The sequence below is a fragment of the Tachypleus tridentatus genome, chromosome 1, assembly GCF_004210375.1.
Source record: "Tachypleus tridentatus isolate NWPU-2018 chromosome 1, ASM421037v1, whole genome shotgun sequence".
Lineage (NCBI taxonomy): Eukaryota > Metazoa > Arthropoda > Merostomata > Xiphosura > Limulidae > Tachypleus > Tachypleus tridentatus.
Window position 1 is genome coordinate 133,955,939 of NC_134825.1, and position 12,272 is coordinate 133,968,210.

Below are 12,272 nucleotides of genomic sequence, written 5' to 3' on the forward strand. Positions count from 1 at the left end.
TTAGCATCTTTCAAACACTAAATACAAAAATAATATATACCAAAGAATTACTAAAGTGAAACTCTTTATGAATAGAAATTTTGCATTAATTTCATTTAAGTGTGGTTCATCTTTAATTTGGCATTACAACTTCATTTAAAATATAATAGAATAATAATTATATGTTATTCAAGTAGTTTATTTGATTTGCTTGTTGTTGTTGTTGTTTTTTTTCTTTAGCAAAAACCAGGAAAGGTGTCATCAGAAAGTGAGACATATCTGCAGCCATCCAAAATGGTTGGTTTCTTTTTCATCCATTACACATAGCAATAATTTTTATTTTATTTTTTGTAAAAGTAGATTTTTTTTAAAAAAAAAAGGATGATATGAATGTTTCTATTAGTAAATATTAATGTTGTGTCAGGGTGTCTTTTGGCAGTACATTGAATTTAGGATTTTTTTGAGATAGTTCATAGATATTACTTAATCATATATACAGCCAACATGCATACAACTGTTTCCTTTATCAGTCCTTAGGAGGACACTTTATCTCACCTTTCTTGTTTCTACACTACTGACCTCCTTTCCTGGACCTATTCTCTACAAGTAAGTTTAATAGCTTGTTTTATCCTTGGTGCCTTAAGTCTCTTTGTGGATCATCCCTTGAGACCTGCCTAGATATACCTTTGGTGTTAAAGTGACTGGTCTTTCATCTGATACTTTTGTTCTTGATGTTTTTGCCACTCTTCTCAACACCCTTCTTCTCTTTACTATACCCTTATTCCTCCTACCACAGCTTCATTTGGGGATGCATTCCATCAAGACTGATCCAGTTTTTTTCTTTCCATGCCTATTCTCATACTCATCTTCTCCTTCATGTTTTCTTTCATTTTGATCACTCCATGTTGGATCCTCCTGGTCACTCCATTCTGGCTGACTCACTGATGGTTTCTTCTTTTGCAACCTTCTGTTTTCCTCCTCCTCCACCTCTGTCACTCTTCTTACCTTTCCACCCTCACTCCACCCTTTCCCATCCAGTAGTATCATTACACCAACTAGTGAGGTATTCTAAACTTTTTTTATATATGTACAGTTTCTTCTTTCTTGTTTAATTTCTTTGTCTTCACTTCCTGTCTATTCACAACAATGGTACACATTCCATATTTGGTCTCTATCTCATGTTTTCTTCCATCCAATTTTCTCTGTTGCCATATTTCCTAATGTGTTTTATCTGTTGCTCATATAAGACTTATTGCTTTAAAGTATGGTTGGTTACTGGGGAGTTCCATCTAATATTTTCAGATTTTCTCATTTCTATGTTTTTTGTACTTTTTGCCACATTTGTCTTCATTTTTTTGCAATCCTTCATGATACAGACAATACTACTGTTCTCCATCCCTTTACTGTATCCTCTCTTTGACCTTTTAATCTCATGTTCCTTGTACCATCTTTTACTTAGGTCCTTCTTCTTACTTTTTGCTTATGGCCATAGGAGATTTATTGAGTATGCCATTGCTGCTTCATATATTTTTTCTTTCTATTTTTCAGTATTATTCTCATTCTGTTCTAAATCATTTTCTTTCTCCCATTCATATGGTTTTGTTTTCTGTGGCTTTTTCTGTTCCTTTTCACAGTTCATACTCCCATTCATTTATTCTTTAGAATTTCTAATCTCCCTGAGATATTTCTCCTATTACTTTCAAGGGATGGCCACAGAACTTCATCCATTTAGCCTACGCTTCATTACATGTAGATTTGCTTTGATTCTTTCAAGTCTTCTCTCACCAAATCAAAAACCTTGCTCTCTCTCTGGCTCCACTTCTATCATCCATTAGAGAAATTTGTGAAAACTGGCATATGAACTTAACCCTCTTGCTTTCATTGCATGTTTTCTTTATCTTCTAGCTATTTATTATTGTTCCAAATATTGATTTATCCTTACTGGTTCTGAATGAGCAAGTTCTCTTTTTATATATCTTACCTGTACAGTAGCCTATTTCTACATATCTGGCTTCTTCTCAGTGCCAAGTGGTGCCTGTCTTGGGATACTTAACTTTCATTTCCACACCATGCATCCTTTGAAGGTCTGCAGAGATGCCAACCATTACAATTTGTGTGTAATCATTATGATTTTGGTGTATACATTATGACTATACTCTCATACAGACAAATATTACGACTTGTTGCAACTCCCAAATTATTATATATAACATAGGTCTATACAATAAAGTGATAAATTGTTCCCCCAGGGCTTGAAAGTGGTGAAAAGAAAATTTCTAGTGAGATACAAATAAATTTTGATAATAAATAAAAGACATAGTCCACATGGCTACTTGTGATAATCATGTTTGTGCTTGAAATAATAAAAAATATTTGCATCTCCGACGTCTACCAATAGTTTGAGTGCGGTGCTTCTCCATACTGGGTATGTGGGAGAATCCATAGTTACATCATCAGTGCTTTTTAGCCAGTTAGCACTGGTGTAGATGGGTATTTCTTGTGTTCTAAGTGGCATAGAAACATCAATGTGATTGTTCAAAAGATGAAAAAAAGAGGCCTTGTTCACCAGATTATCTTGTTTCTGGCAAAAGTAAAAAACTAAAACTGTGAAAGGGCTCTGTCTACAATAATTACACTCAGTCATTTGAAATAGTTGGCATCTCTGGGTCTGTAATGTTCACTGATGAGATGAGAAGTTCCACAAAATCACTTTAATGTTCCTTAGGGTATATTGCTTCATAAATAATATCTGTTTTAGACAGTAATAACTTAGGAACTATTGTGGGTAAAGCATTGTTGGGATTGCTGCTCATCCCTTCAGTTCTAGTTAAAAACACTGGGACTAACCAGCTTTTCAAAATAAAAGTTTTTGTGGTTACTCATTGAATAGTTTTAACCCTTCTACTGTGGGTGAGTGGATTCCACCTAACTCAAATTCTCCAAGGTAACCATAAAAGTAGCTATACTTTAACATTTTAAAATGTAAATGTACCTTCACAAAATTCTGCATATTATCAGTAAATATTATAAGGCATTAACAAATAAAGTATCAAAATTATTAATTAATTATATACTCATGTTTTTTGTTTTTTTAAAGTAAACTCTCCAACATGTGAAGTAATTTTGCATTTAAAATTAAAATATCTCGTACAAAGTCTATAGCCTCTCAATATCCTCCATTATTAAATGTTGTTTTAGAAAAAAAAACTATTTTATGTTATTTTTACTATTGTATCTATTTATAGGTTTGATCAATTTGACAAACCTTGTAACCACCATAAAAAAAAAATAGGAATGGATATAAATTATGACTGTTTTTTCTAAAGTTACTACAAATTATAACATAAAACCACAAATATTTAGTGTAAATAGCTTAACTCTTATAACATTATACATATATAAAAATTTATTTTTATTTTATTGACCTTATAGTCATATCTGACTAACAGTAACATTAAAGAAGTTGGGATGATGCAGCACATGTGCATTCATGTTATCATATTCGAGAGTACAAAAGTGATCTTTACAAATTGACCTGTCTTGTTTGTGTTCTAGTGGACCAATATTTTGTGAAATTCAGTCACATTTCAATTATAGTACATTATACTTTATTACTATTTACTAATAAGTTTTTTTTATAAATTTCTTAAAGTATAGAACAGTAAATAAAGATATAAACAAAATGGTTATTTCTTCTAGTTATGAACATTGTACTCACTTGCTGCTTACCATAATATGCTAAACCTTATCATTTTTTGCACTTTGGTTTTGTAATATAATATGCATATTTAAATAACAAAAATCGCAAGTTACTGCATCAGTACCACAAAAATCCACTCTAAGTGAATTGGATTTGGGTCTAAAAAATATGATTTTTCAACCTTAGTAAGTCTTACCTTACCATTTGGAATCTACCATGAAAATAAGTTTCCCATGTAAGTATTTTGCAAAGGCTCAGAAATCCACATGGGAGATGTTCTGAGCTATCAACTGGTTATTCACACATCACAGAAGTCAGTGTAAAAAAGTAAGTATTTTCAAAAATGGAAATAAGTGTATGTGGCCAGTTTCTTTGATTCACTAAATGTAGTGATATCTCAGAAATGAGAAAAGATATAAACAGACTATTTTATATTCTATCTTGTCAATATCAGTAATTTTAGTTTATCATTCATAAGGAGCTATAGACATTGTATTTGGACATCACAAATATCTAATCTGAACCACTCTACTAGACAAATGGATATCTACATTTAAGGCTTTTTTTTAGTATTTACTTTTAAATTAAAAGATTAGCTAATGTATTATACTAATATTTAAATTATAATTTACAATTTATATCAGACTTGTTGACATACATTCATTAAATAGTAGTTCGATAAAACTTTGAATGTGAGTCTACAACCACAATGAGATGGGGTTAACTTGTTGTGTTCCTCCAGACTCCCCACTTTTTTTAGTGAAGTAAGGTGATCCTTGCCAACTTACCAGTTCATAACCACTGAACTGATGGATCATGGAGGCTTCTTTCTAAGTGTGACCACTTCCACACACTCAGGAGTAGGGTGATGGTGTTCTGTGAGTGTAAATTGGGATCATTCTCCTCCTACCATGGACCAGAAGATAAATATACTTTGCCACCTGGTTTTGGACTGGACCATTCCACCACAAAAGACACATATCTAATGCCACCTGGTTTTGTACAAGAGTTAATCCATCAAACATTGTCTGATATGCCTTAGTGACTGGGCATCATCTGGCACACCTATTTGCTGATTGGGTTTGTTTCTTTTGTGTCCAGATTAGTGACACATATCTTTACAGATGGCAAAGAGTAAACAGAGGTGGTGCAGTCCTCCACACATGTAACCCTAATTCTTAAGGTATCACACTCCATAGGTACTCTTCCAACACCTTTTGAAGAGCACATGTAGGTAACTTTTGCAGTGCTTTCTCCACCATTTTAAAAGTGGAATTCTGGATATGAACATCACATGGGTGGGTGTAAGGTATTGTATCAGAAGTTAACAGTTTTCAGCACATAAAATGTATTTCCAACAGGTACTTACATCTACTCATCCTCTCACTCATGCTTTCCACTTCAAGTCTCTCTTTTCTTTTTCTTTATTAACCTAATGTCAAAATAATGACTGTGCTCTACAGCAGAGAGGGAATCAGCTGCACTAGGAGGGTTTGGCACGTTCCTGTTGATAGATGGTTACTGTATGTTCATTTGCATGCTAAAATGCAGCTATACTACGTAGAAACACATGATGCTAGGTGGAAACCTGAAGGCTAATAGTGAACAAAAATTGAGCATGTAGAGAACAACACTAATCAAAGAAATTATTATGTGAAGAGAGGTAAACATCTTTTGAAAATAAATGTTCAAGTGTTGGAAAATGTTAACTTTTAAAGATTGCCTTTTTACTGGTTAAAACACACACATCACTGACCAGAAAGTGTGAGAAAAGTAAATTGAGTTTAAAAGCATGAAAATTTAGGAGGAAATTCTGTAATAGATTTGGTGAATTTATTTTCTCAAGAAATGAAGGCCGAAGGTTTTTAGATTATATTCTAGCTTGTAACTATCTGTATAATTGGCATTTCTAACTGGTGGACATTGTGACACTTATGTAAGGGAAGAACAAAAATTTCAAAATAAAAACCCAGAATGCAGAAACTTTCATGATGGAGAAATGAAGAATAAAAATTAATTTAAATATATCCTTATGAAATTAAATTAATACTTAGATAATATAAAAATTTGATTATAAACTGTGTTAACACTAGGTTTATTGTTGCTGACAAAGTAGTTTAACCCTTTTGCTCTGGGTCAGAGGTCATGTCATCATGTTTGTTGACTTGCATTCAGAATGGAAGATCAATATAATAAAAAATAAATATATAAGTAAATATATAGTGTTATGAGAGTTAAGGTACTCAGACTAAACATTTGTATTTTTGTGTTATAATATGTCATTCTGGTACAAAAAAACATAAATTTTATTTATTTCCTGTTTTTTTATGATGGTTATGAGGTTGGTCAATTGACAGACCCCACATAGAGTATAGAAAGTAACAAAAAATATAAAGTATTATTGAAAAAAACATTTGAAATGTATTTGAGAGATTCTAGGGATTATGAAAATAATATTTGAGATTTTGGAAGGAAGAATAGTTTTTTAATCATAACATGGAATAACTTTGTGCTCAGACTAGTAATGAAACAGACTCTATTATCACAAACAAATTTTTAGTAAGAATATTTCATTAAAAATCTTATTTTTTATGTACAAAATGATTGTAATCTTTATTAAAGGTCTACCAATTTTTTGAAGATACACATGCTGTATCAGAAGTTATTGTTCAGATGTGTAGGTAAACTTGTGTATATTATACCAAGCCTATAGCAGAAGGGTTAATTAAATTTTGAATGTAACTCTGTAGAAATGTTGTGACTTGCATACTTGACCCACCTCTGTACAATGTGTTAAGTAATGATATAAAAAGATCAAGAACACAAATGTGTTTAAGAGAAATGGTAAATGATTTTGTCACTTTAAGAATTGATTTGTTCAGTTTATATACCTGAACAAGTTAAAGAATTTTCATTTCCAACAGACGAGAATTAATTATATTGACATGTTTTAGAAGTATTAAACAATGTATACATGAACAATAGAATAATAGTGTGCGATCATTATTCTGAGAATTGTGTTCCACACCTATTAAAGTTGTTACTTTTTGACTGCTGTGATATATATTAAATCCAGTTTACTCTAATGGCTCAGTAGTAAGCCTGAGCTTACAATGCAAACAGTTAGTACTTGCAGTGAGCATGGTATACTCTTATACTTAATAACAGAAAATAATAAAACAACATGAAAACAGTGAATGCCGTTTGAGTATGCGCGCACTTCCCAGGTCTAGAGTGATAAATTGACGAAAAGGTAAAGCCTGAAGGTACATAGAGCAATGTGTATTTTACTGCATGCTTTTATATTTATTTATTTAAATGTTATTAATTTTAAAATATATATAACCATTTTTAGACATTCAGTGTGTTTTTATTTTAAATATAAAGAGCTATCTTCATAATTTCTTTATTTGAAGGCTGATGTTTGGACATGCCATAATAAGCAAAGTATTGGTGAGCTGTGGGTGAACCTGTTGCGTTTCTATAGTTTCCCTATGGAGCATGTTATTTCTATACGACATCAAGTTCCCCTTAAGAAGAACGAGAAGAGTTGGGCAAAACGTCACTTTGCAATTGAGGGTTAGTTTAAAACATTTGGAGGATTATATCTTTGTAAATGCTTATAGAGTTATATAGATTCTGTACATCTTAATATTTTGAGTAGTATAAATAGTTTTAAAATACTTTTCTGGGTTCTCTATGAATAATAAACTGATATTTGCGATGTGATAGAAGTGTCAAATGTTTATGATAAAACTCAAAATTTATTATATATTTGTTGATTTCAGTACTGTGTTTTAGTTTTAAATCTGACAGCTATTTGCTACATTACAGTTAATTGCACCTTTTAAATTCAGTTGATAATGCCACCTCTTGGGTCAGTAATCTCAAGAAACTTACTAGAAAACAAAATTTTTGGGTTTGTTTACATTTGTATTTGCAGTAAGGTTGAAATTTATAACAGGCACTTATATCTTGTTTCTTACATTATAGAAAATGCTGGTCTGTTTCTTAAGACTTCAGCATGGAAACAAAATTGTTATATCCATCTCTGTCCCTACCACTCCTTGCAGTGACTGCTTGGTTCCACTTCCTTCAGGTTTGGGTGTTTTCTCAGGTCCATCCTCTGTTGCATCTCCTGCAACCCCAAGAAGCAAAACAACTATTCATTTGTGCCCTCAGTTATTGATTTCTTTATCCACAGACAGAGATCTGCCTACTTGACTCAGGGCAGGATCCATGGAGGTCAATAGATCTTTGTTCAATAAGGAAAAAAATATATATATGTTGAAGACAGAATGGCTCCCCGTCATGTTCTTCTCCATGTAACTAAAAATGGACACACTGATCCAGTGAACTGTCAAGGTTTTCATTCAAATATGGGTGACATAAATAATTTGATTTATTCTTACTATCCTGTGTGTCTCTTCTTACAGGAAATTTTGTGAAACCTGCTGATACAGTCACCCTTTGGCAGTTTTCTTTGTACAGAAATGTACATATTTTTACTGTGGGTTCACTCTTGACATTGGACAGTGTTATTAGCCATGGTGACACTGTCCACCTCAGTTATGCTTTTAAATTTTTAAGGGCCATTGGTCTTTTTAACTCTTAAGATTTTAATTTGAAAATTGGATTATGTTTTGTTTTAGTATGATTCTTTTTACATATTTTAATGTTTTTACTCTTTTACCTTTTTATTGGTTGTTTTGCACAGGTAGCCTAGTTGCTTTGCCTCAATAAATGCTAAACAAACAAACAATCTAAGAATGAAAAGAAAAAGGTTGACTTAGGATGCTTGAAAAGTGCTCTCTTTCTCTCCCTCTCCTTTTTTTTTAAGTTGGGTAAGGGTAATCAAATGTGATTTTTCAACTTTTTCAAAATAAACATTTGTATTTCATATGATAAATACTTAATTTTCAAAAACAGTAAGCTGAAGCATCCTGCTTATTAGTAAATTTTATTATATGGATTTGTAAAAGTAAATATATTTTATTTGTTAACCTCTAACAGTGGGAAGATTGTGTGACAGTGTTAGTGATTAGAATTAAATTGATTTTTTTAGCCATCTTTTTTTGTTTTTATCAGAATAAAATGTTTCAGGTGTTAAATATTTTTAATGGGATCATGGTGATTTTCTTTTAGATGCTTTCCATACTAAACGAAATCTGGCAAGGTCTGTAAGCAACCAGCATGTTTTTCGGTACATTCAGGAGAGATTTCATGCAGCATACACCTATTTTGGAATACCTCAGCTTGCTTCAGGACCATTGTTTACAAGTCAAGAACTAATTTCTTCAAGAACGAAACAGCCAAAGTTGAATACAGATGAACAAAATGATGCATCTATATCTGACACATCCCCAATTAATGCACTGATCCAAGGTAATGATATATATATATATGGAACAAAAAGGTAGACAAATTGTAGTTTATAATTTGATAGTAATAATTCTTGTAGTGTATTCTTCGTTTTGAGAACTGAAGGACAATGAAAGATTTGGTAATCTCAGAAAACATGGATGTAAATATTCGTAATAAAACAACAGTGCTTCTGATCAAGGCAGTATATCAGGGTATCAGCACTTGGTTTCAGGTTAGTTGTATTCTGAGACAATATTGTACATCTTCACAAATTTAAGCCATCCTTCCCAGGTATCTGTCTTAGAGATTTGTGTGCCATTAGCATTAAAGTAACCCTCATCTGATCTCATGAGTTTATTGTGGATTAAGCTACTACATAATGACATTATTGTGCAGCAAAAGCCCTCCACCAATACAAGTGTGACACATCTTTTTGCTTATTAACTCCTTAACTTTTTTACTCTTAGCACTGAATGTATCAGACATGTTTTGTTTTTCTTTCCAATTCATTTAAGATTTTGCAGTTTGAAGATAATTTTCTCTTTTTTTATTCGAACTGTGAACTCAAAATTTTATCTTGCATCTTTCACTTCTTACCTCACACAAGTAAAGTTTCAACAAAGGCTACTGAAAACATGTTGAATGTGAAACATATGACAGCTATTTTCAATAGGGTAGTGGATTCAGTCATGCATCTGGGACCTTCACCTCCTGTCCTTTCTTCAAATATTCTTTTCTCTTGTTTTTTACACTTTACATTAAAGGCACTTCACTCTGTTCCAGATGATTCTCTTTTCCACCATGGCCCATTCAAATTCTGATCTTTCCAGGTTAGACTTCCTTTGTATGAGATCTCTGCCTTGCACTATTTTTCACTCTCAAGTTTTTGTGGCTATTTTGGTTCTACAAAATCATGGGCAAAGGCTGCCCATCATCACTTCTTATTTTCTTATTTAGATTCCAAACTGTCCTAAATTCAACCTTCCATCTATATACCTAAACCCAGTTTCTCTGTTTCCCATTTTTCAATTATCACTTCTTGTTCTTCCTGTTCCACTTGTCTAACTTCTTCCCAGCATCAGTTTCATCAGGCTCATTGGTATCTATCAAGTTTGTTCATGTAATGTGTGGGCCTGTCTGTTCTGGTTTAAATATCTTGCCACAGACAGGTAACTTGCTGTCATTCTTACCCATATATTTTCTTTCCAGTTCTCTTTCTCTCCCCCCCCTCAACCCTCATCCATTTCCTTTCCTCCTTCAAAATTCATCTATCTTCAATCTTTGAAAGAGGTGGTTACACAAAACAGACCATGGAAAGGGTCTACAACTTTTCCCTGAAGTTTTTTCTTGTCTCTTTGTAGTTCCCAAAAAGACCAGACACAAGCATCTGATTATCAACCTTTCTTTTCTTAATTACTTCATAGTTGCCCTTCATTTTTGCTTGCAAAACTTATTTCTTTTCATTGGCCCTTTTTGTCTGGACTGTGGATGCCTTTTCAGGTACAGTCTTTCATATTCTCACTGCATCATTCTCAAGATGTTTCCTTCATTTTGTCCATTGAGATTGTATATTCCAGTTTAGATCTTTTCTGTTCATCATTGCATTCACCTCCTAAGTCTTCAGTTATATGGTCAAGGTCTTACTTGCTATAAATGGACTGGGTCTGCAATTCCATTACTACATCTATTATTGGCTCCTTCTGTCACCCTCAAAAGAAAAATCTTCCCTTTACACCTTTATTCTTTTGAGGAAAGCTGCCTATCTCGGGTGGCTCATCAAAATTTCCATATTTTTTCTCACTCCTACTCAATATCTTATTCAACTGAGAGCTTTTGCTAGCTGCTTTTCTCAACTTTTCACTACCTACTCATATTGAGCAACAGATTCTATCATTTTTGAAGATCATGGATTCACTGGAACTTCTTTTCCCTTTCAGTTATGCATATATTAACCTCCTCTAGTGGTCTTTGCATGATCAGTGTAACCACTCATAGGAACATTTGACCCCAATGGGTCACTTTTCTCCTTTTCTATTCAAGGATTTGGCTTGGTGGCTAGTTTCATCCAATACCATCATCAGTGTCTCATTAACCCCACCCAAATCAGGCTACACCTTTGCCTTGATGGTTCCCTCTAAGGTTGGAAAGCACCTCTGAATGACATTGGGCAATGGCATCAGAAAGGGTTCCCTTTCCTCATCAATGCACTCAAAATTCTGGCAATCCATCAAGCATGTTCTTATATTTTCACCCCATATTAACTACCAAGGGTTAACTGATCTAGAACCCTTTGTTTTCAAACCCTAAACCTTCTTTATTGGGCCAATTCTCAACAGGTTCAACTAACTGCCTGCCATCTACCAAATATTATGGACCTAATTGTTGACTTTCTTTTTCTTTGCTGAATTATGTGCTGTCCACAAAATTATCTCTATCCTTGGGTTTTCTGGTCGATGTACTCTCTTTTGAGGACTCCATTCATTGATGCCTTTGCCAACTCTCTCTTCCATTCCCTATCCTTTACCCATGGTCATCAGTGCTTTTTGTCAAAACTGGTCTTATCTTCTCCTATATATAAACCCACCTCTTTTTCTTTTACCTTAGGCACCGGCCTTGATTCACATCACTTCTTGTTATATCTTCTTAGTGATGCCTCTTTGGCTGGCTCAACCTTGGTTTCCTCTTCATATTCAATTGTCTGCCTTTTCCCCTACCACCTATATCCCCTTCTCTTACTTCATCATCAAGTCACTGTTCCATCAAGGAAGTTCCCTGCTAGTACAGCAATAAGTCTATGGATTTACAATACTAAAATCAGGGTTACAATTCCCCTCAGTGGGCTCAGCAGATAGCTTAATGTGGCTTTGCTATAAGAAAACACACACACACCATCAAGAAATATCATCCATCCACTTTCATGTTTTGGATTTCTCTGGCCCATCACTTGAAGAACTAGAATTGCCAATCAGGTAGATTTTCTCCTTTATCATTCCTGCTGCCCTTCTATTTTGTTCATCTACCAGCATAAGTAGCATGTATTTTGATGTTGGTCTATCCATTGCTAATTTCCTCCTCACCATTCTGCTATTGGCCATATTTTTACCTGTTTTTGACAGTGCATCAGCTGTTTCCACTGTTGCTGGTTGCAAGGCAGCTTTGTCTGCAATATTTTGCTTTTCTCTGTGCTGCAAGGAGCTTCTTCTCCAGTTCTCTCCTCCTTCTTCTAGTC

The 12,272-nt window shown here is 33.6% G+C and overlaps 1 protein-coding gene across 3 annotated transcripts in view; it reads left to right on the forward strand.

Moving 5' to 3' along the window:
* The window catches only part of LOC143224752 (terminal uridylyltransferase 7-like), a 151,415-nt gene that overhangs the window by 74,068 nt on the left and 65,075 nt on the right, over nt 1-12,272 (forward strand). For all 3 annotated transcript variants that reach the window (XR_013013431.1, XR_013013432.1, XM_076453026.1), the window contains exons 9-11: nt 220-276; nt 7,096-7,258; nt 8,825-9,064. Coding sequence is in view for 1 of the 3 variants with exons in the window: in XM_076453026.1 (XP_076309141.1) it covers nt 220-276; nt 7,096-7,258; nt 8,825-9,064 (460 nt within the window). In the remaining 2 variants the exon portion in view is untranslated. The remainder of the gene's footprint in view (nt 1-219; nt 277-7,095; nt 7,259-8,824; nt 9,065-12,272) is intronic.